Source organism: Biomphalaria glabrata, chromosome 2 (genome assembly GCF_947242115.1).
Source record: "Biomphalaria glabrata chromosome 2, xgBioGlab47.1, whole genome shotgun sequence".
Lineage (NCBI taxonomy): Eukaryota > Metazoa > Mollusca > Gastropoda > Planorbidae > Biomphalaria > Biomphalaria glabrata.
The window spans coordinates 5493102-5519492 of NC_074712.1; the positions used below are offsets into that span (position 1 = coordinate 5493102).

The window sequence follows — 26391 nt, forward strand, 5'->3', positions numbered from 1 at the left end:
CTTTCGCTATTTCTTCTTAGAGTCCTGTGCGAGGCCCTCAATTATCTGAGGCCCTATGCGGCCTGCCACCACGTGACTCTACTGCCCAATTGTGATGCTACTGCCCACAATACGACGTTACTGTCAAACATAGGATGCTGTTGCAAACCAAAGGACGTTACTGACCATCATAGGATGCTATCTACCATACTCGTTACTGCCCACAATACGACGTTACTGACCATCATAGGATGCTACTGCCCATTAATTGCTGAAACTGCCCACAGGAGTGCAATGTATATGTTCTTAAAACTTTTACTATCTAACGCTGTTCTGTGGTACAGTTTGATACTTTCACCTTGCAGTATAAGTACACAGACACAATACGCTAGAAGGACTTTAATTTTTAAAAAATCTTATTCAAAATTATGACAATAGAGTTATTTAGTTAAAATTATGTGTAAGCAAAATACACACAAACCATTTTTTTTGTACAATTTCTTTTACAAAATATATTGTTAGTATTTTACTAAGATACACCAGCAGGTATGGGCAAATTAGAATGAAGAAATTTTATTTTTGATGTAATTAGCACTGACGCCGTTTTTAGCGCCCACAAAAAGGAAAAGCCACTCTAAAGTTTTGTGTGGTCTGTCTATCCGTTCGTCTGTCACGCTAGATCGCAAAAAAAAAAATAAAAAAAAAAAAAAATACTAAGAAGTATACTGAAAAACCGATTTCATGATATTTTAAATCTTGCAAACTTCTCTCACAGCGGCTACTTTTTATCTTATGAAGCCAACAGTTTTGTTTTTAAAATTAAATATTCATTCTTTTTCTTTACACCATTTTTAAAACCGCATACCGGTACTATTCATAGTGCTGCTTTCATCTTCTGAGTATAGAGGAGGTGCCATAGAAACACATTATCCTAATTTATAATTTAATGGTTGTGAAATGTGAGAACTTACAAATAAAAATAAATAAATAAATAAAAAGAGGCTGGAGGGCAAAAAAAAAGAGGCCCAAGTCCCAAGGATTCCTATGGTGACAAAGCTAAAATTGAATAACGCAAATTCTGAGGTTTCCTATAAAAAAAAAAAAATATTAACTAAGCATAAAAAAAAAAAAACTAAGCATGATATAAATATATGTAAAAGAATTCCTTATTTAGAGATGTTGGTAGAATATCGAATCCTAAGTAGAATTTAAGTGTAAAAAAAAAGTAGAGTAAGAGAAATCTAAGGTTTTATTTTTGAAAGCCATTGCTCCTGTATTAAGAATGATGGCTACATCCCTCTAATCAGAAATAATCATCTTCACTCCGTTAGCACTCGCTACCTATTGCTAGGCACCAAATTTTATAGAATTTTGAGCTTTTCATTCAACATATCTACATCTTTAGAACACAGGATCACATTGATAAAATACAATATCTAGATATATTACTTTATAAATAGTAATGATAATGTTTATTACAGTGGCATGGCTAGATGAGGGGGAGGAGGGAGAATTCGAAAATCCCCCCAGACCCCAACTTGAGGGGGCCTCCAAATGAGTGTGTTTTACATTAAATACTACACAAAATGCAGGGGCCCCCAAATGATGGAAAGATCTTACATGCGCCCCTGATTTTTTAACAGGAAATGTGTCATACAATTGTGCATTTCTTTATGGAAAAGTTTGAAGCATCCCTAAATCTACTATATTTATAGATAGTTATAAACATTCCCTAACTCTACTGTATTTATAGAAAGGTAGATCTGCTTCTATATTATTGATAGTAATTCCTAAATCTATGTATATACATGTTAATAGATCTATTACACAATTCATTTGCGCTTCTGCCTTATTTGGAGATTTTCACAAAGTCAAGGACGCTCAATTTAACGTCACAGTTATCAACAACTTAATACAAAAGAACTCGAGCTATAAGTTTAACAATGTCTTAATGCGTGGCAAGTGATTTTTGTATCAAATCTCATTTCTAAGTGCTAGTCAGTTCAACTTTAGTTTTTGAATACGAGTAAAGCCATGCAGTGAGATCCTAAGGCTTTCTCTATAGTGACATTCGTTTGTGCTATACATGGAAGAGCTTAGGAAACAAATCCTCACATGCTTACACACACTCCTATACTTTACACCACATTCACCACACACACAAACACATCACACACAAACACATCACACTCAAGCATTCACACAAACTCACACAAACACACCACACACAAACTTAAAAAGTAAAGCCCGAAACTCGCACGAACAAAAAGCAACAAATTGTCCAGCTTCTAATAAACCAGAGTGTACACTGTCCATTGATTCCAGCCAGTGTCAGACTACTGGAGACATTTTTATTGGCCATTACTGGACACGAACTTCGATTTCTATTTTCTTTATAGACTTAGAGAAAAGTGATCAAACTATCACAGAACTATTACCAAACTTCGGGATTTCTTTCAAATTTTCACGTTTTTATAATGCTATTTTTTTTTTGGGTGGGGTTAGGGGATGGGTGGGGGTGGGTGGGGAGGTTTGCAATAATTCTTTAAGGCTGGTGACTATATACTTATTAATACGTTTTGTTACAGATTTTATTCAAATAACGAGTGTTTCTGTATTACTATGGTATTGTGTGGACAGGTCAAATGTATGAAAAATAGCCCAAGACATTTTTAAGCTAAAAGCTTTTTTTTTGGTCAGAAATAAAACAATGATTACGTCTCCTGGAGCAAACCTATTGTAGGGCGGGAGGGGAAATAATGGTGGGCAGGGTCGGTTCTCAGGACTATCGCGGTGACGATCCGGAACACTTACCGCACGACCACCCTGCCTTCCGCTGTATGACTCACTGTCTCAAGTCATCCTTTCATGGTGCAGTGGAGGGAGCACGAAGGAAGGGTCATCCAAAGAAAAACTGGCTGGACAATGTAATAGACTGGACCTGCCTATCCCTTTATATCTTCTAGGATATTTGGAGGGATTTGGTAACGCGACCTGTCACAGCAGCCCTACGACTGATGACAAAGGGCATGTGATGATGAAAATGTTGAAGGATACAGAGTATTATAGTGTAAAAAACTTTTATGAAACGTAATGGGGAGAGACTTATAGTGCCCTTAAATACGAGTATAATAAGATGTTCTTAAAAGAACCGATTCTTTTAAAGCGGTACATTTTATAGGGGCCCACACCGGCCCATTATTGAGATCGGCTCAAAAGGCATCTTCCAGATTGTCCATCTAGTCCGTCCGCCCCCTGCTTCACATTATAGTTTTTTTGTGTGTGTGCAAAAGGCCTTAAGTTTCTATTGTTTAAACAGGTTGTCTTTTTAAATGAAAGTAATTAATAAAGAAAATTATACTTAAAACACACACACACACACAAACACAAAAAAACATTAATAGAAAGTGAAAACAAATATTTTGGATGATCTGAATTTGATTACAGCGTCTTAAGCCTACATTTTGTTTGTTAACAGCGCTTTATAAATAAAATTATTATTATTATTATTATCAGTAATTTCAGACAGCAATTACAGTAATTAAACGTTATATTCGATGTGTATAATGTATGTATTTAATATGTTTAATTTAATATTTCCTATCTAATATGTTCAATTTATTGTGTTGAATTAAATGTATTTTTGTTATATTTAATGTGTTGAATTTAATTTGTTTCATTTAAAACCATCCACTTTGTGTTTTTCATATAACCAGTTTTAAATGCACTTCATTTAATATTTTCATGTGTACTGTGTTCAGGTTAATGAATCTAGATTAATGCTTTTAATTTAATGTGTATCAATTATGTGTAGTTAGTACAGGGGTGTTAATTTAATGTAAACTAATTGCGAAAATGGTTAATGTTCTTCATTTGATGTATTGAATAGATCAGTTCAACTGAAGGCGTTTCATTTGTTGTGTAAATTTGAATGTTTAATGCAAGACAAAAAAAATGTTCTTTTAGATGTAAATACACAACGGGGTGAATCAGCTGGATTCGAACCTTCAACGCTTCAACTAACAGTGGAGTGCTCTATCGGCATGCAAAAAAAAAAAAAAAGAAAATTTTAATCGAAATTAAAGCCAGGTGCGCAATCGGGAACAGAAGATTGCCAGATTGGGCAGTGCATTCATCTTGTACGTTTCCCCCCTCCCCCACTCTTATAACCAGCGCTCCCAACGCACTCCCCCAACGCCACTAGAGCCTCGGGGTCAGAAGTCTGATTGCGTGCGACCACAACGACCAACACAAAAAACAAAAAAAATAATTGCTGCCTATGTGACGTCATTGGTCCTGGGATGTTCGATCAGAGAGGGCAGGTGAACACACTAGGTGTGCACACATTATGTGTTAGCGTGTAGGAGGGTAAAAATCTGGGCGAAGCAGCACCGAGGTTGAATGGTATATGTGTTGTGATTGGGGCCATTCCGGGCACCTGTATGTACAGATAATATGTTGCCTACCGTTTAAAGTCTCATTACCCTCTCTAAACATTTGAATGTAAATACTTTTTTTTTTATACAAATGTATGTGTGCTAATGGAAACTGTGGAATATTGGGATATAATAAAAACAGAATAAATCAAATTACGACAATCAAATACGGAATCTTTAACAAAAAAATCAAAAGGGGAGACCATCGAATAAAAGTTAAATAATCTATTTTTAGAATTGAGGTAACAAATGAATTTAATTTCAATAGCTAGCTTAGGTCATTTTTAGCTAGAATGTACATAATGAATAAATAATAAGAATAAGAAGCGAGTTTTCAAAATAAGATCACTGAACCTGGATGATAATTATGTTGGTATATGAATGACTAAAGGCAGGAGATTCAATGCATTTACTACTCTTTTGTAAACAAGTCTCCGATGTGAATTCAGAACTATATGATACTTCTTCATAGCCCATGAATAACGCAGGACGGCGGGGGACAGTGGTAAGCAGTGTTTGAATCCAGGGCAATCGAGACGACAGACCGGAACAAATACACGACACAGACATCCACCGATTCGCATTCTGACTCAAAGTTTTGACTTTAATAATAACTACATCAAATCCTAATGGCCCACCAGTCCTGAGTATAGAAATATTTAGAAGTGGTGGAAAAAAATATATTAAAAGAGGCTTCAGTGCATAATTAAAATATGGGGGCTGAAAACAAATGTACAGTCAAGGGCGTATACCACGATACCAGGCAGATCTAGGATTAGTCTTAGATTTATATTTTTTTAATATATATTTTTTATTCGGCGTTGCCTAGACTCCTCTATATTCTTCTACATTTTTAAGGCCATTCAATGTGAACAGTAAGATCCATATTTGTTTAATCTCTGTATTTATTATATTTTAAAGTATTGTAGTATTAACGTGTACTGCTATTTTATAATAAATACAACGCATGTGCTATATAGCGGATAGAGTGTTGGAAAAGTTTTAATGAAGGATTATAGGACAAATATATCATGCTTCTTTTCCTGGTATATTTAATTCCAATATTTTTACACGAGAAATTAACATTCTGAAGATTCCTACTTTTTAAATGTTTTTTGAATGTTTGACATGTTGCCATGGTAAACGAGAAACAATGAAGTCTTTGTCCTGAAGTAAACCAATCAACTATAAGATTTCTATATGCTATTCTAACTACAAGTAAAGTAAAGCTCCCATTTTAGACTTTGCGATCTATAGGGCAGATGATGTAAAGGGTGTGGACCACGGTTATCGAGGGTGTCATGTGGCCAGCACAATGACCAACCGTCTTTACTTTTCCCCCAACTAATGTCAGGTACCCATTAGCGATGGGTGGACTTAGAGGCGCCCAACTAGACGTGTAGTTTACTCTCAACTCTCAATCAGCGTAAACTTAAGAAATGTACTGCTGAGGTATGATATTTGAACTAGTTCTAAACACTGCTCTCTCTCTCTCTCTCTCTCTCTCTCTCTCAATGTAAACCAATCAAACCTATGTCTTTGTCTCTAACTCAACATAATGTAAATTATTGCAGAAATTGGTTAACTTTCTTCATTTAATGTGTTTACTAGATCATTTCAATTCATTTGTTGTGTAATTTAAATGCTTACGTCTTGTTTATGATTTACAAATATATTAATAGAAAATAAACGAAACAATGGCCGAGTTTGCATTATAGAGTAGCCTTTTAAATACTAGTTTTCAGCATGGCGCGTTCAATCACCCGGACAGAGGTAGAATTGGGCGCAAAAAAAAACACAGCCACACACACACACACTCCCTTGACTTAAAAGTCTACACATTTAGCCTCAGCACACGGGATAGAACACAGGGGGAGCGTGTCAGACTAGAACAAAACAAATTAAACATGGCGTCGTGGGAGCCAGTATCAAACAATGTCACAGATCCCAGATCAGTTGCAGTGAAATAGACCGGTGTACAGCAAATGAATGAATCCAAAAATACAGCGCGTGGTGTAATTTTTTTTTCTTCAAACATCTAGTTAGTCAAATTGAGTCCATTACTACAGTAACACCCCGCAGCACAGAAGACTAATTTTGCATTAAATAACTTTAAGTAAAGTAAAGTTCCCCCTTGTCAGACCTTGAGATCTAATGGATCAGATGTTTTAAAGGTCATCTGTTTCTGTGGCCCACGGTTAACGAGGGTGTCATGTGCCCAGCGCAATGACCAACCGCCTTTACTTTTCCCCTAATAATGTCAGGTAGCTGGGTGGACTCCGAGGCGCCCTAAACATCCCGAAATTCAAAATCTCAGTCTTCACCGAGGACCCTCGGTCCGGAAGATAGCGCTTCACAACTCAGCCGCCGCACCACCAAAAAACGGCAATAAATGACACTAAACCAAATACTACAAGTAATGTATGTGTCTGTATGTCTACATTTTTACCAGTGCTGACAGATATACAAGGGAAAGTACTATATCCGAAGGGAAAGTACTATAAGTTGAAACTTAACATTCGATAGATTTCGAAATAGGCCTAGGAAAGCCAACATGGACATCCTTAAAAAAACAAAAAAACACAAAAAAAAACAAACAAGATATTAAATGTAAAGACATTCTAACAGAGTTTGCAGTGTCTATACAGCAAAGTGAGCAAATGTAGGCCTTATTAATTCTTCACAAAAAAAAAGTATTTTTTTACATCTCTGTTTGTTAGGCTACGTGTAGCAATGTGTAACAGTAAGACGTATAGCTATTCAGGAGACGACCAAGAAATGGATGGATGGATGACTTAAAGAAAGCCTTACGTGTCATAGGACCTCACACCTTGCACCTGACCGTCTTCTACATCTGTCCGCGACACCTTACCCTAACCCTAACCCTAACCCTAACCCCAGGTATCTATGGTAATAATCAGTATTGTCTTTTTGTTTCAAATCTGCGTCTTTGTTTGTTGGTGACACAGGTCAACCTATATGACCATCGCCAATGGCCTGGGGGTGGGGGTGGTGGGAGATATGAGGAGTGGGATGAAGTTAAAAAAGGCAATTACAGAATTATTGATCTCGGCTTGTTGCAAAAAAAAAACAAAAAAAAAAACGGCCCAGCGATCAGGTCGCATGATAGTGTTTTATGATGTTTTGTATGACTATGGTTTAAGTTGCAAGCGAGAAATGGCAAGTATGAGTATATTATGTCCCTTTCTGTTAATGTACCAGCCTTTTTATAGCTATGTTGTTAGTGATGCTGGTAAATTTCTGTAGGTAACTAGTTTAAACCCAGGAGTGTTGGTTTGATCAGCAGACGGAGAGTCATGACAAAGAGCACATGCACCGTCACAATCCATTTTGCTTCATTTTTATTTTTACAATACCTCTATTCAAGTCACTACTTCATGGAGGGTGGGCGGACGCTGATCTAAAAAAATGGGTCTTACGATTTTCCAAGACATTTAACAGTTGATATGTGTCGCTGAGAAAAAAATTACTAGCTCGTTGGCCACATGAGAAAGACTCTAATTTGACAATTATAATTTTTCAAATTAAAAATAAACGTAAATTTGGCTAGAGACTAAATCTAGGTCTAGATCCTACATTGGTTTTGAAAAAATGTTTTTAAATCTAACATTCGTTATTAAGAGAAACACAATCGCTCAATAATTTGCATAAAGGAGGTATTGTATTATTTTTTTTTTATTTTGTATTTTTTTTATTTTAACAACTCAAATTTTCAGTTTTCATTAAGATTCGAATTAAAGTCCTTATGTCAAGCATTTAAGCCCAATTCATATTTTCGCTATTCAAATGATCTAATGATAGTTACAAAATACCCATATTGGGCTTTCATTCTGGTACTTGAGAAACAAAACAAAAGCCCATAGTCGTTATACCGTACATCTTTTAAATGAAATATTTATTTAAATACCACAATCCCTTGCTGTCCGACATTATAGTATGTTATTATAATTAATGAGTGTAAAATTTCGTCTTAACAAAACAAAAAATAATAGGTTCAACTATTCATCATATTCAGAACAAGGCAGTCGCGTATGAAGACAAAGCACAAAACATTTCTCAGCAGACGACTTAACAAATTAGTCCCATCTCTAATGATAGCGAAAACAAAACTTAGCGCTTACATAGTAAACTTATTTTTTTTTATTTCTGCAATATATTTGCGTTAGCTGCCTTTTTTTTTTACATAGAGAAAACGTGATGAAACTGTCTAAGATCTATATTTTTAATTGTGTAATTAGGCTGACAACATACGCGATACGCGCATTGATATCTCAGTTTATTGCAGAAGTTTTTGTAACTAATTGTTCCTATTTTCGGCTAAAACATTGTTTACGCTAATCATTCCGCAACAAAAGTATTATTTTCTCGCAAATCGTCACTTTCTAAATGATTATTCCTGCCAACATTTATTTCATTTAATTTATTACTCTAACGAAATGTAGAATTCGCCAGTGTAGTATTGCATAGTAACAGATTTCATGTACTTTGGTTGAAAATATTAATGGATAAAATGGGTTCACCCTGCTAACTGATAATCCAATCAACTCATGGCTTTCATTACATTCATAATCTTACACTGTTTAATAATTTGCAATTAAACTTTGAGCCTCGTTCTCGAAACGAGTATTGTTCTTAATGTTCTTATATAAACATAGTGTACAATTTCCTTACCCAGTTAGGAAAATCAAGATTTGTGACTATAAAAAGGCGAAGATTTACAGATATAAAGTGGTGGTCAAACGTATGAATAAACGAATTTATTTTCGCCTAGTGTAATAGAACGGTCTACAATAAACAGACAAAGTGATCGCCTTGTTTTAACTCTTGTACTTTTCCTGTTTCTCCCAACTCCGTCTGTGTACTATACAAAGGGAGAGTTTGAGTTTTGAGTTTTTGGCACATCGGCACAATTTAGGCCATGCCGTGCCCGTAATTCTTCTAAGGATTACTCTCCCTTCATATCACCAGAGCTAAATTCCCATACAGTTAAGTCATTAAAAGCAAGGTCTAGTCACAGTTAAAATAGTAAAGTTAGTAAAAATTTAAAAATTTACAAAGGTATATCCTCCGTTAACGTATAAGGATAAACAAGATTTGACTTACAAGATTTAAAAAGTAAAGTGGTGGAATAGATTGTCGAAACACTTTATCTACCTGAATACTAAATGCTGTCCACAGCTCATGAGCCTGCATCGTTACGTTCTAGTTAAGTGAAGCCTCTTGTAACCAATTTACATGTAATAAGTTACGATGAATATGAATATTTTAAACGCCATGTGTACTTCTCAATAACTTGCATATACATTCCCTTGTCCTGAGTATAGGACTTTCCACGAGTTAGCGCACTGGAAACATTGTTTAAACAATCATAGATCTAATAGTTTTACAGTCAAATGATATATGGAATTTAAATATATATATTTTGTATCCCATAATATATATTATATATATATATATAATCGTAAATCATAATATATAGGGATACTTATATTGTTTATTTAAACACTATATCTTTGACTATATTATTTACATTTAATAACTTTAATTCGTCGATTATGTTATTTTCTGATGACTAAATCACGCTCTCTCGCGCGCGCACACACACACATAATAACTTTATTTTTGCATTGTCTGTTTGTTTGCTTAGTCTTATTTTAAATGTCTGTATTTGAGTATTTTAAGTTTAAAATCTTTAAGAAAACTAAAACAAGACTTTAAAAGATGTTCAACATCTAATACACCCCATGGGGTGATGACTGTAACATACTGCCATTCAAAGAAAAGATTGAAAACATATATCACAAAAATCAGACAATCAAATGATTGAATCCAATCCAACTTTCTGATGCAAACGTCACATGTAGCTAGGAGTGAAACTCGGGTATGATCGTATAGTTTTGTATGTTATCGATGTTATGTTTTGTTATGTGTAATGCTCAATCAATTATTAATGCTATATTTATTTTTACTATTGTTATAGGATGTAATGAATAGATTTAACTTTATAGTTCTTTTCGTCATTGTATTTGAAATGCTAATATAAAATTTAATTGTTGAGACTGGAAAAGTATATCAAACATTTTTGTCATAATTTGGGGTATTTACATCAGCAATGTATGTATTATATGTGGTGAGAGAGAGAAGCATATTAAAAAGAATGTGGTGAGAGAGAGAGTAGCGAGATAGTGGGGCCATCTAAGAAACTACTTGTTTAAACAAATGAAATAAATCTACTATATCCTGTATTGTAAAACATCCGATACATTGAACTGAACGTGACCTCATATATATATATACATATTCATATTTAAGGTCTTCAAACATTACATAATTAATTAAACTTCATTTCTAATTTACCAAGAATACTAGGCTAAACTCGGTTTAGTCTATACTTCTTGTATGTCACAGTGTATGTTAATTCGGTGTCTACATTTTAACTATTAAACTAATACTATAAAGATATATAACTAACCATTAATCTGTCCAATAATACCGACTGTTGTATAGCGTAGGGATATAGTGTCGGCCTGTGGCTGGTAAAATGGTTGGTAGGCCTACTTTTTTTTATTTTACACGTTTGTGAGAATGTGTTCACAACACTGAGGTACGTAGTGTGTTAGTGTGTCCGAATGTGTTTATCACTTGATACATTGTTTAAAAATAAAAAAATTAGAATATTATTTTGTTTTCTATGACTTGTTCATCGTGTGCTAGTTATTACATTATGTCTACATGTAAGCAAGGTATAATGCATACTCTCCAATACGCGTGTGTATAAATATTTCGTAGTATGAAACTAAATTATACTATAAATATACTCCTTTAATACATTTTTATTATCATTAGAGAATTTTTTTTTATCTTGAAATGATCAAAGCAAGTTGAATGAAGGTTAGGCGTGTCCATTAAGTTATCTGTATTTTTAATGTCCGAGAGGTTATTGTACAGATCTAATATAAGGAACATGCAGATAAAGCAGGGAACTAGACCCAGAACTTTTGAAATAGTACTAAAACATCTCGAATATAAATAGAACATTTGATATAGTACTAGAACAAAGAAAAATGTCTGTTTAAATGACATTAAGCATGCCATCTTGCTTTGACCTTCTGACCATCGTGTCCGTTTGAACATCTTTGTGTGTGATATACAAATATATAGTGTTACATTTAATATATATTATACAAAAAGGGGGTTGTAAAGAAAATTATAGATAGGGAAATTAAGAATGGGCCGTATAGGGTGACCAGTTGGAGATGGGCGCCCTATGTCCCGCGCCTAATGCTAGTATAGATGGGCTTCACGTCTGTTAGGGCCGGCCCTGAAGCAGACCCGCGGCCAGGAAGGGGGGCAAGTCTCTTGTCTGGTACTTCCATTTGAAGGATTTGGCATCGGGAGGGGAGTGGGGGCATTTGGGCCCACATGTACCCAGTTGTCTAGGGCCCAAACATTTGTGGCTGCGGCCTCTCTGAGAGCTTGGTGAAATAAGTATAATACTTTGCTAATTGTTTAGTAGTTAATCTATAAGATTCTCTTTTTGCTAAATCTACTGCGCGGCAAGTTAGTAAAATGTTAAACTAATAAAGAAGAAAATAGTAATCGACCTACCGGACCTGTCCGAGGCGGCGTCACTGGGCGTGAGAGTCCGGTGCACTGTTGTGGTGTGATGTCCGGACCCGCCGTGGGGAGGCGACGATAATGCCGACTCCGAACCGGACGGCAAAGGGTTGGAGTCACTAAGATGATGGTGCAGGTGGTGATGGTGCATGGTCATGCCTCCGTGGTGGTGATGAAGGTGGTGTCCGCCCCCGATGTGGTGTCCGCCTCCGATGTGGTGTCCGCCAACTACGAGCTCGTCTAGGCACAGAGACGCATTCAATGCCGAGTTCATCTATACGGACTGTCCGGGATGATATTTTCTCGTCCGGGTGTATGCCCAAAAAAAAAACGTAGATGACCCCTGCCTCTCAGGAATGTCCTCCCTGGCACTGTTCCTGGCAGTTCCCGAGAATTAGCTTGCTGAACCAGTTCCCTCCAAAATACTTTTCAATTTTTCAGCGGTGTGTCAACCAGTAGAAAACAATGTCGATCCGCTAGTTGTCGAAGACGCTTTCGACACTTATTCTAGCCTCTGAATAAAATGTTCATCTTGTAAGAATGTTACGATCCCATCCCATAATTTCCACCGTTTCGGTGTAGCATCCTCTTAGCTAAATAAAATAATAAACGTCTGTAAAATCATGAATACAAACTGGCCAATATTCAATCACGCTACACAAGACAAAAAAAGCTCCTAATTTAGGTCTAGATCTAGGCGCTTTGGGGAATCCATTTGAAATAAATCAAAGAGATAGTAAAAAAATGTCACTTATTAATTACATACGTCTGCTTTAATCATAGTATTATTTTTCTGTAGTCTGTTTCAATGGTTTGTTTTATTTGTTTTGAAGTCTGTTATTCATACATTTTTTTGTAGTCTATATATTTTATTTAATTTATGAATTTTGTTTTGTCGTCTGCTTTAGTCACTCTATACATTGACACTAATTACTTGGATGTTTGGTTAATCAGACGCTGCGGTTACAGTTACAGACAAAATCTAGACATTTTTTTAAATCAGCATTTAATGTTTATTAAAGAGTACCAACATCCTAGATTTCTGAACATGCATAAATCTGAGACTTCATTGGCAATTTTGTGTTTCTTCTTCTAGTTTAACCATTTTTATTTCATAATGATGAAAATTGTAGACATGGTAAATCCACTTATGGATTTAAATTAAATCTGTTTATTTAACATAAATACTTGAAATTATTTTGGTCAAAACTATTTAGAATAAATGAGGCGTAGTGAGCAAAAATATGCGCCCGGGGCAAGGTACATTATTGGCGCCCCCCCCCCCCCTCATTTTCCATTAAACATCACATAGAAATAAAAGCTGCGTGTGGCGCCCCCCTAAGGGTGGCGCCCGAGGCATCGTGCCCCCCCCCCCTGCACTACGCCTCTTAAGAATGAGATGGCTTATCAAAAGTAATATTGAATCCTTTTCTAGTTAAGAAGTTAAGATATAAATTTAGTAGGTCTGGTTCAAAACTTCCTAACCTACTATCTTTTTCTCGACTGATCTGGTTAGAATTGGAAGAAATTTTGTTATCATTCAACACTGATCGTGATATATACTATCCATTAAAATACTCTAAAAGAGACAAAGATAAAGGCACATTTCTTGTTGTGTATACTAGGACAAATTTGTACAAGTACTCCTTCCCTAGTGATATCAGAACATGGAATGGGCTGCCTGAATCAGCCAGGAAAACCAACGACTTGCAGAGTTGAAGTCATTGATTTAACAAGCATGACTAGATTGGCCTAGGGACACGCGTAGGGCGTAAGCCTCTTTTTAAAAAAAACAATGTCCGTGTTTTATAAGATAAAATAAGAATTATAATTATTGTATAAAAACTTTTATAACAGATCTTTGATCACTATATTGTTTAGTACAGCAGAAAGTGGTAGAAAGTATGGTGTCTTCTAGAACTAGACCATTATTCTAGAACTAGACCATTACTCTAGAACTAGACCATTAATCTAGAACTAGACCATTATGCTAGAACTAGACCATTACGCTAGAACTAGACCATTATTCTAGAAATAGACCATTACGCTAGAACTAGACCATTATTCTAGAAATAGACCATTACGCTAGAACTAGATCATTACTCCTCATGTAGAGTCCGAATGTGAAGATAAGAAAAACGCTGAATTGTACAATACAGTGCATAAATGTAACACTACAAACAGTGCCAGATATTACTAAGTTGAGGCCCTGTGCAGAATTTTTCTTCAAGACTTTTCCCTGTGCAATCTTAAATATAACCGCATTCAATAAACTAAAACATTTAAAAATTCTTGTTATATTAGTGAACAAACAAATAGAGTACTTGTACTATTCGCATATTTTCTTATCTTTAAGTTGCCTGTTTTGTAAAAACATGTACATTTTGTTCAGTGTAAATGCTCCCTTTAAGGGTGAGTCCCTGTGCCGTTCTCACAGTGTTGAACTGTCGCAAATCCAATCCTGTTTGCAAAGCAACTATTGATCCTAACCCTAACCCAAAGCAACTATTCACCCTAACCCTAACCAACTATTGGTTTAAATCTTTTCAACTTGCGTACGAAATAGTTGGATACATGATATGAAATCAACGGCATGCGATTCATTTATCGAATGAATGCCTTAATTATGCGAACTTAATTATTTGTGTAGACTTAATGTCCCAAATTCAAGAGTGTTAGTCCTACTAGATCTAGATAGATATATATCAATATGTAATGTGAAAGTACTACACACGACTCATATATTGGCACCCAGGTCCACTTATAAACATAGTTAATTAACAGTCTTAAAAAACTCTAGATGTCAACTAAATACGCAATGATTTTTTTAAATAAATAACTAGATCTAATCAGTTTGAAAGTCTTCTAGACCTAGACCATTTCATATAATTTTCACTCTCTGGCCCAGAGTTTGTAAAGTTAGTATATAAGTAGTATTAAACAGAACTATATAGAAACATTTATTACTAAGACTATCTAGATTTAGTTAGATGATCTATTTACCGTGTGACTGAGAGATAAACCGTTCAAGAGGAAAAAAACACGACTCCGCAGTGAACACACACCAGATAGGAAAATAAAAAAATAAAAAGTTGTTTGGTCTCAAAAATCACTGACGAATAAGCGAATGTAGTCCGAATGGTCTTAATGGCGTGACTCAAAAAGCTTAGCTAGCCAGTGGCTACTAAGGACATGCACACACAATCAGAAGTTGATGCGGTAAGCAGTTCAAAGCCCAGGACTCGAGGTTTTTGGGCTCAGCTCTGGCTTTCAAGTCGAGGCTCCGTCTTTGCAACGGTAGGGGGAATAACTCTTTTTCAAATGTTTACCACTGTGGTACGGCCTCGGAGGGGGAGAAGGAGAAAAAAAAAAGGGAGAGAGAGAGAGAGAGAACGCTGGACGAGCGGAGAGCGAGAGACACGCCAAAACAGAGGCTAGACGGGTCTGGTACACGGGGCGACTACCGCTGTGTTCTCCGAATCTGAAAGTGGGCGGGATCTCACGCTGGAGTTTTTCTCTCCCCCTTTGCCCTTTTTTCCCCCCTCCTTTCATCGCGTCTATGCGGCGCGAGGAGGCGTGGCCAAAAATGGGCGTGGCCTATTTTTATCCCCGCGAGTCATTAGCCGTCAGCTAAAAAGGGGGCGAAGCTTCAAATTGTCATACGTCTGCCCGTTAGCATCTAGGAGAGGTTTTTTTTTTCTCTCCTTGTATCTCTCTCTCTCCCCCTCTCTCTCTCTTTCTCTCCTTCCTTCTTACTAAAAAAATCCAGAACGACTTTGTTTCATCCTCTGACAAGCTCACACCTTGCAGCTCCCCCCACTACCTCCCTCCCCCAATCCTCTCTCTACTCACAAACAGCCTCGAACATTTTTTTGTTATGCCAAGGGTGAGGAAGTAAGCCAGATAGACGGGAGGAGGTTAGCTCCCCCCCCCCCTCAGTATGAACAAGTCTCGACACCAGGGGTCTTCCTTTCACGCTCAACACCCTAGTGCTATTATTACATAATCCGGCGCCCCAGGGCGCGTGATATAGGGAACTATTTCACCTCAGCCACTCTCAAAACCCTTCACACACTTTTTTTTTGGTCAGATTTTACGTCGTTTCAATAATTCCTTTCAAAAAATTAAAAAAAAATCTGAAGTCATCAAAACAGTTTTAATTAGAAATTATCACAAATCTACAAAAATAATCCTTATATTAAAATTCTTCTATTGTCCAAGAGCAGAAAATGGAACCAATACAAAACTAAATTACCAATTCAGACTAAAGGGTCCATACAGTGCCGGTGCTAAAATAAGGCATGGAAGACTTATAGGAAATTAGTTTCGGTGTCTTTTGTTAGGCGCCTCCGCGCTGTGTCTTTTGCCGATACGTCTAACCGGAGGTAACACTCACATAAGCAAACCATTAACCCAGGCGAGAGTCCAACACTATATAGGTACTCAACGCTGATAAATGAAGTCGAACAAGTAGATGAACTCTATCTCTCCTAACTGACGATACCAGCGTTGATTCCACCAGAATGTGGTAAATAATTACGGAGAGAAAGAGTTAATGCGTAATGAACGGAACCGTCTTTTGTTGAGGGTCGTTGACTTGTAGCACCAAACTGCTGGTATACAACTAAACCGCTGTAGGCGTATTATATTTTAAGTTTTGGAACTTAAAATAATTTGAATCACTTCTTTGAGAACAAGACTAAATATGACTTTTAGTATAATTTAGAAAAAAATCAAGTTGATATGAGATAATATATATAAATGTACTAGACTTAAGGTGATAATACTTTTTAACAAAATCTCACTACAATAACACAGCATTTCAGTCTCACGTTCTAGAGTCGTCTGTCCTAAGACCAAATGACGACAACGCCACCTATTTTGCATCATTCAGAACCAATCGCTAACCTCTTCCCACCGTCACCATAGAAACACCCAAACACACACACACACATACCCCATAGCACCGTCAAATATCGCTAAGTAAAATATCTACTTCAAAACCCAAAGCCGACCTCTCTCTAAAGCTGCTAAAAGTCTTCCGTATTTACTTCCGTTCCACATCAAAACCTGGTCTTGTTTTTTAATAATCAACTCACTGTCTGTCAAACTTTCCCGTTTTATGAAACGAATAATTGTCCGCGCCAAACTCCTACTCATGTCATAGCACTATGGGTGCAGGCCCGACACACTACGCCCACTGTGCAAGTAAAAAAAGTTCCCCTCTAGACCTTGCGATGTATAGAGCAGATGATGTTAAGGTCATCTTGTTTTTTTGGCCAACTGTTAACAAGGGTGTCATGTGGCCAGCGCAACGACCAACCGCCTTTACTTTCCCCAACTAAAGTCAGGCACCTATTTAGAGTTGGGTGGACTCAGAAGCGCCCTAAAAAACTTGATTTTCAAAATCCCTGTCTTCATTGAGATTTGAACCCAGGACCCCAGGTCATAAGCCAAGCACTTACCACTCAGCCGCCGCCCCCTCCCAACTCTACAAAAGGTACTTAATTTCGATCCACGAGAAGGCAGTGTCTTTGGTCCGTCGTTTCATTTCACCATTTACCATCAGGGCCCGCAGAGACCTTCCTTCAGGGAACAGTACCAGGCAAGATAGGAAGACGCAGAAGGAGAAAGCGGAGAGAACATAACATCAAAGAAAGAACAGGCCTGTCATTGAAGCAGATTCTATTCAAGCAAAAGACAGAGCGGAATGGAGAAGGACGGCCAACAGATCGTTTGTGGTGTCCCAGCGTCCACCGGAGGAAGAGATATGTGAAGGGTAAGAACCACATCCGTATTGTGGTCAATAAGTTACAAGTAAGAGGGGTAGCCTAAACAGCAACTTTCAAAATTTAATTGATTAGAAACAGTCCGTTAATATGATTCTAGATGTGCAGTAGGGGAAGTGGTGTTTATAAAATGCTGAAAAAAGAGTGTTACCTCCCATGTACGAGATCTCGGATTGGAGGACAAAACAAAACAAATAGAAATGTGTATGTGTTTATGTAGCCCAGGGCTTATGTTTTTAGAACTACCTCCCTCCTCCTCCTACACAGACACACCAGGAAAAAAAATGGCCTTATAAGTTTTTGATGTTTCTTCTGAAATGAAGCTATTTATATCCGGTGGGAGGGCAGCGGTCGGGGTTGAAACCCAGGACCATTGAGACGGACGGCAGGGGGGTGGAGGCTGACAAGGTTGGAACTCGGAATCATTGTGCTGCTAATCGGAAGCGCATACTACAGAACCAGAAAGCCAGTACTACTAAAATTGTGTATATATAGTATGTGGTATCCCTTAGTTTCGAGATTATTTCTCAAATTAAAGAAATTATTATGTATTTACGTTCGGTCATCGGTCATATGAAAATAATTTTTTTTTTTTCACAATAAGAAACACATTGTTATATCAACATTTCTACTGGACCTTGTCTCCTTTAATGCATTTGACACATCTACCTTCACTTTCACATATCCTTTATTCTGATGAATAGTTGGGGCACCACACAAGATCTGTTTACTGTCTTTCCCTATTAACCTGTCTTTTGCGACAAAATTTATTTTTCAATGACAGACCTGTTCATTCTTTTGCTTTGCGTTCCCAGCGCTTTCTTTTTGATATATCAAGAAATTAAATATGTTTATTAGCTCATTAATCATACCACATAACTTGGTAGTTATAAGTATAACTTCTATGCCCACATAACTTGATAGTTATAAGTATGACTTATATGCCCACATAACTTGATAGTTATAAGTATGACTTATATGCCCACATAACTTGATAGTTATAAGTATGACTTATATGCCCACATAGCTTGATAGTTATAAGTATAACTTATATGCCCACATAGCTTGATAGTTATAAGTATAACTTACATGCCCACATAGCTTGATAGTTATAAGTATGACTTATATGCCCACATAACTTGATAGTTATAAGTATAACTTATATGTCCACATAACTTGATAGTTATAAGTATAACTTATATGCCCACATAACTTGATAGTTATAAGTATAACTTCTATGCCCGCCACTCGCTAGGGGTCTAACATGTTCAGCCTGTTCTTTACTTTTCTTCTCTTGCCTGTCACAACAATCAGCCTGATACTGTTCCCTGTAGGAATGTCTTTATATGCACAGAGACCTTGTGGCAGCACCAAAAGGTCCATCTAACTTTAAATCAAGATCAATAGGTCCTTTAACACATGTACCGGAAGCACAAAATTGGAACCAGTGAAATCTGCCCATGTGGAGTATCACCAGAGAATGCCGACCGCGTCCTCCAAAACTGCTCTCTTTACCAAGAGGCTCGTATAAGACACTAGCCCAAATCACCCCAATAGAAAGAAAACTATATGGAGAGCTCTCTGATTTGGAAACCACTGCGCAGTTCATCTCATGTATTGGTCTAGTCATCTGAACGTTCCAACATAACAATGAGAACGAGGAAGAAGTATAGATCCTTTGACCGTGGTAGCGAGAGAGAGTAACTAAAGTGATTCTAAGTGCTAGACCTATAACTATAGTATAAGTAATACTATTTCTAAAACTTTAGAATGTAGTGATAGTTACATATTATATATTACGAACTTTTGAATGTAGCGATATCATATAACAAAGTAATAAAGCAAGATAATGTAACGATATAGTGTGCAAATAATAATCTTTTCAGAAATTGACTTTATTTTTGTATGATGGCCTGATGGAGCTAATAATATTTAATCGGCGTGAATCTATTGAAAAATTTATATTACATTCATCTAGTCATAGATCATAGTTTTCTAGTCGTGACAGGCAATTCTGGTTTATTATATTCGAATTTATGTAACACGGCTTTTATAAATAACTTAATGGTCTCATAAATCTTAATTATTTTTATTTTTTGAGGGGGGGGGGGTGTGTTTAAACTCTTGATAGAAGATACAATTTGTTAAAACAAGGCGTATACCGTCATAAATCATTCAGTAGAGATGGCAGACATTATTGAACTATTCTGAGAATGATAACACTATCATAGTACTATGTACAACTTGTACTGCACTGTACTGCGTAGAGTCCAAGATATAATTGTTATAAAAGATATCTTAAATAGTAGAATTTTGTGTGATCGACCTATCTGTCTGTCCCCCGCATGTCTCTGTCTCTCTCTCTCTCTCTCAATATATATATATATATTATGTATAAGTATAACACACACAATATATATTTATCAAACCAACACAGAATGAACAGTTCGCAAATAAAAACCTAGACCAAGGGACATAACCCGTTTAATAGATTCACCTTACCTTTACGGTAGATCCCCATGGCTGAAAAAAGCTTGCTCAAAGCTTGTTAGTGATTGGTCCACCGGACGGGGGGGAACCCACGCGTCAATCAAGCAGACTTCTTTCGCATTAAGGTAAACTCTTACCGCTAAACCTGACAAATCGCTTCTACCCCCCCCCCTCCCCTCTCCCAGTCACCTCACGTCAATTCTTCTCTTTCCTATATCTACGCCTCCTTTCCGCGGGGGCCGACAGCGTTTCCCAGAATGCATTGTTTACATTTTTTTTTGTCCCCTTTACTTTCCACGTCTACACATGTAGGCCTGCTCATAATCGTCTGCGTTTGTGCGCGCGCGCGCGCGTGTGTGTGTGTGTGTGAGTGTAAACACGCCTAGTTACGCTAATTGACAGTTTAGAATGTAGCCTCGGGAGTCAAGTGCTAAGACCGGATTCTGTTTTAATGACCAGAGGATACGGCATTGGATAAAGTAGCCTCCCGGCACATGACTTAGGAGGATGTTGTCAGAGGTGGAGCTGGCCAAAATGGAGGCTACGTCCTGAAGATATTTGGGTGACAGCGGGGTTAGTAGAGATAGGAGAGGGCTGGGACTCGAACTCATCCCTGGCATAAAGCCATAACCAGGGCCGGCCCTAACTATTGCGGGGCCCTATGCGAACCGGTTTGCCCGCGCCCAGTCTGGGTAGGGATAAGGATAATAAGTAAAAAATAAGATTTTGTATTAGAAAATAAATTTGTCCATGCATTACATTTTTTATTAAATGAAAGCTGGCAATGCCGTTTTTATCACGTGTAAGATTGGGATTTACCATATTGATGGACTCCCCAAAATGACAACTTCGTCTGTTTCTTAAAGAAGATTTTTATGAGTTTCTGGAAATTTTTGAATAATTTCCGGAGATTTCCAAAAGCTCCTGGAAAATCAGGAGGCCGGCGGAACCCTGTTATAAGTTAAAGTGGTTTAATTTAATTATTTACACCTAAAATTAGCGCGGGGCTGATGAAAGTGCGGGGCCCACCGCGGCCTCATAGGTTGCAGTGGCCTAAGGCCGACCCTGGCCATAACCTCCTCCCCCCTCCCCCAACGTAATCTGGTCGGGAGGTAAAAGGAAGTTATCATTTATTGCAGTGGACCGTTATAGATGTAACCTAGTATATACGTTTTAACTTAAAGATGTCAAAAATAAAATACGAAAAATACGACGCAGTGCTGAGCGTCCCCACGAAGCTTGTGCTCTTGGTGCATAACCAAGCCAAAGAGGTTCGGATCCAATGTTGGACTTTTAACTGCCTCCTTCAAACCCCCCCCCCCCCCCCAGCCGAAAAATGTTTGGTTCTATTGTACTAAAAACAAAGTGCGGTTAAGTTCCCCTTTCAGTGCTTGCAATCTATATGGGAGATGATGTAAAGGTCATCTGTTTAAGTGGCCCACGGTTAACGAGGGTGTCATGTGTCCAGCACAACGACCAATAGTCTTTACTTTTCCCCGACTAATGTCAGGTACTAATAGAGCTGGATGGGCTAAAAAAAAAAATCCCGAAACATCCCATTTGATTTGAACTCGAGAACATTCGTAAGCCAAACGCGTAGCCACTCAGCCACCGAGGCCACACTAGTGTAGTAACTTAGCAAGTGTTCTTTTACTAGATGAAACAAAGGCCTTAAGTCCGCAGATACTCAGTATAGATGGAAAGAAAAGATGGGACTAACTGAATGCAAGCATGTCAGCGACATAGCGTCTTAGAAGACCTCGCATCTTGCTACAGAACCTCCGCTCTATCTCCCCACGACGCCTCTTTGGTAGAAGCAGAAAGGATACAAATAACTAAAGTAAATCATCTTTTGTTATATCTCAGCATCAGGTGATCTATCAGGATCGAATTACTTACAGAAGTAAAGCGAACTATCACCACAAAGTCTCGACCTGTAATGTGACATACATGCTATACGCACAACAGCAGCGTTTTTGTCCAGGGCTTTTGCAAGAGAGGATTTGAACCTTTGAAGCCCCCACTCATGACATGATGACGAGCAATATAATTAATCCGAAACTAACAGTTTGAATGTTTGAATGTTTTTGAAAGTTTAAACTGTGTTAGTAAAAGCCCTGTTGGTAAAAGCCATGCTAGTAAAATCCCTGTTAGTAAAAGCCCTGTTAGTAAAAGCCCTGTTGGTAAAATCCCTGTTAGTAAAATCCCAGTTAGTAAAATCCCTGTTAGTAAATGCCCTGTTAGTAAAAGCTCTTTTAATATAAGCTCTGTTAATAAAAACCCTGTTAGTAAAAGCCCTTTCAGTAAAAGCCATGTTAGTAAAATCCCTGTTAGTAAAAGCCCTGTTAGTAAAAGCCCTGTTAGTAAAAGTCCTGTTAGTAAAAGCTCTTTTAATAAAAGCTCTGTTAATAAAAACCCTGTTAGTAAAAGCCCTGTTAGTAAAAGCCCTGTTAGTAAAATCCCTGTTAGTAAAAGCCCTGTTAGTAAAAGCCCTGTTAGTAAAATCCCTGTTTGTAAAAGTCCTGTTAGTAAAAGCTCTTTTAATAAAAGCTCTGTTAATAAAAACCCTGTTAGTAAAAGCCCTGTTAGTAAAAGCCCTGTTAGTAAAATCCCTGTTAGTAAAAGCCCTGTTAGTAAAAGCCCTGTTAGTAAAAGCCCTGTTAGTAAAAGCTCTGTTAATAAAAGTCATGTTACTTAAAACCCTGTTAGTAAAAGCCCTGTTAGTAAAAAGCCCTGTTAGTTAAAGACTTAGTATTCTTAGGTATAGTGTAACCCTAGAGTATGTTCAGTCACATTGGTAACTTGAAAATCGAAGCCTATATTTCCCTATTTCGTTCTATAATAATTTAAACAAACAAAAGTAATGTTTACAAACAGCGACAGTAAATAACTGTACTTGTCACGTTTTGTAATGATACCCCCCCCCCCCCAGTTATCTATGTTGTTGTCACGTGGTATAAATGAGATAATGAAGGGTTCAAAGGTTACATGACAAAAGGAGGAAAGGGGGGGGGTTTACAAAATATGGTAGGTCTATATGTGAAGGATACATAGAAGAATAAAGTTGGTAGTAACATTGACATGAACAAAACTGTTTGTTCGTGTAATGATGGGATTGTGTGTTCAAGGCAGTGTTGGAAATAGATCTGTAGTAGTTGCTCCTCCATTATTAATATTATAATTCAAACACCGTCGTAATGCCGGAGATACTAGTTTAAAGTGTAAAGTCAAACATAAATACTTTCTAAATAAGTACAAAGCATCTATTCTAGAACTTAAAATCACTTTAATGATAAACACACTATATAAATAAACAATACGATTTATACGTATTTCATTTACAACAGCCACTGAGGCCCCGAAACAGTTAATACATCTCCTTGTATGTATAGTCTCTATAGCCTACATCTTTTTCTCTAGCCGGAACCATCAAAGCTATTTTTGGCACTATGGAAAATTCTAATGTCGTCTTAATTTGACCTAAATGATGTAAACATCTTCTTGTAACACAATTCCTTTAAATCAGTGGTTCCCAAACTTTTTTCTCTCGTAGACCCCTTGCCTTGTTTTCTGGTTTTCGGTAGACCCCCTGTTTAACTTGCACATTTTTTTCAAATTCATCAACATTGTTTTACAACTAATTTCTATCTGTAGTAAGTTGAAAAGTGAAGAAGTAATTTAAAGCTACAGATTCAATTATAGAGATCTATCTTTTTTTTTTTATTGATAAAATTCAAATTGAAACCAATTAAAATAAAAATTAATATGTACTGCTGGAATCACCAAACAAACTGGGAATGTCTTTTTGCAGGCTTATCATCCGTTGCTACAGATGTTATGTTTCAAATAGGAATTTGTTGTTCTATGAAGTAGTGCTTCAAACATTAAATATTAATTAATTAATAAAGTTTTCGCAAAGAGCAGTTTCTGGCGTATTTCTTGATCTTTCAAGATATATATTGAGTCCGCAAACATGTTATCACTAACAGGAGAAGGGGCGAAGCCAGTAAGCGTCAAGCATGAAGGGCGCATTAGCCTTGGCTGGCTACCCACCTAGCCTTAAGTAAAACTGAATTCAAAACTCTCCTGCCTTGCAACTATATTCAAACATGGGAAAGGTTTTGTGGGTCAATCCTGAGTAAAAATAAGGAGACGGCGACCCTAATGCAGTTTGCAACACACATCACTACACCCTGTCATGGCCTATGACACCGCAGATCCCAAACTGTATATATGTCGTTTGCAAATAATAATAAGCTTTTAATATTTTATAACTCATGCCACCGACGTGTCCTTGAACTGTAGTGTTGCTTAAAGCAGTTCTTTTAATAATACCAGGTGTAGGTTTGTGTAAAACAGTGTTTACTACTACAACGGCGAGTAAAATCAATGTTTTACCTTTAATGTTTTACGTGTTTTGTCATAAAAAAGTGAAGTTTCCATTTCAGACCTTGTGATGTTGTTAAGATTATATGTTTCTGTGGCCAACGGTTAACGAGCAGGGTGTCATGTGGGCAGCACAACGACCAACCGCCTTTACTTTTCCTAACTTAAGTCAGGTACCCATTAGAGTTGGGTGGACCCAGGGGAGCCTTAAAAATCATGAAATTAAAAATTCACAAAGATTCGAATCCAGGAGCCCAGGTTCGGTAGTCAAGCGCCTATTTTGCTATAAGTAAACAGATAGTGTAAGACACCCACAAACCATCATCTTCTCTATATGATGTCGAAGAGATTTTGTGGGTCTATTCTGAACTTTATCTTTAAATTTGAATGTTCGAAAGTTTTTCTAATTTTTTTTTTATCAGGGTGACATTGTCTTAGTTGATTCTCAAGCGTAATTAATTTCATATCGTCATAAAAAGGCAATGGCATGTTTGATAAGGAAGGAATGAACAATTTTAAATAATCAACGCTATACAGTTTACATTTCTTTTTGCTAAACATTACTTACATGTAGACAAAATTAAGTTATTTAAATAATTATTGAAATTAAATACACAACAATTTTTCGTTTGAATAGCAGGATAAATATTTAAAGGATTAACTTATGCACACATTATATGTTAGTGTGAAGAATTAAATTAATATGTAAATATTAAAGTCACAACGTGCTTAAAATACTTAAATGAAATCTATTATCGTAGACCCCCGTGGACATCTCATAGACCCCCAATTTGTTTTTTCACTTTCGTAGACCCCTTGGAAGTCTTCGTAGACCCCTGGGGGTCTATATAGACCACTTTGGGAATCACTGCTTTAAATGTTCTCAAAATACACCATTATTTGACACTTACTGTATTCAAACTTCTATTACCAAGAATATAACTCAAATATAAAAAATACGTTTTGAGTTTTAAGACTAAGGGGAGTCCTTTACACACATACAGACAGTAAGGAAAGCTGGAGACCACTGAAGTGACCAGACACCTCAAGTGCAACAAGAAGCAAGTCATTCGTCGATTGTTATCAGGGTGGTATCGGTTATCTCGTGGTCACTACATCCTGCCGGACCATCCCAAACTAATGACAGGGTCAATTGGAGTAGCGGCGTATGTACGGGCACAGGAGAAGGTGTTATTGACCAGAAGTTGAAGCGAGCTGTCCATGACTGACCACCGGTAATGATGCGCGCAATCTTGTCGCCCGCAAAGAAAATTGTCAACAGATCGCTCCAAATAAAAAGAATGTTAATGGGGGGGGGGAGTGATTTGTACGAATCAAGACTAGATCGAATCAATGATGTTAATGACCGATGAAAAGGGAGTAAGAGAGAGAGAGCGAGAGAGGGAGAACTTGATAGAGGGAGAAAAAGTATCAAGAGAATGAGACAGAGAGCAACATAGAGAAAAAATGATAAACTTTGGGGAGGAAAGAAAGAGGAAGGGAGAAAAAGCGAGATAGAGAGAGAGAGAGTGATAGAGAGAGAGAGAGAGAGAGCAAAAAAAAATGGAATAGAGAAATAGAGGGATAGAGATTTGAATACAAGAACATAAAAAACGAGAGAACTATATAGATAGATAATTAGAGACAAAATGAGAAGAAATAGGAGAGCTAAA

At 37.1% G+C, this 26391-nt stretch overlaps 1 protein-coding gene across 1 annotated transcript in view; it reads right to left on the minus strand.

Annotated features, from left to right (window-relative positions):
• The window catches only part of LOC106053413 (pituitary homeobox 2), a 50892-nt gene extending 35417 nt beyond the window's left edge, over positions 1 to 15475 (minus strand). The window contains exons 1-2 of the mRNA XM_013208959.2: positions 15057 to 15475; positions 12045 to 12646 (exon numbers count right to left, since the gene is read on the minus strand). Coding sequence (XP_013064413.1) covers positions 12045 to 12327 — 283 coding nt within the window. The 5' untranslated portion in view covers positions 12328 to 12646; positions 15057 to 15475. The remainder of the gene's footprint in view (positions 1 to 12044; positions 12647 to 15056) is intronic.
• Positions 15476 to 26391: the final 10916 nt, after the last annotated feature.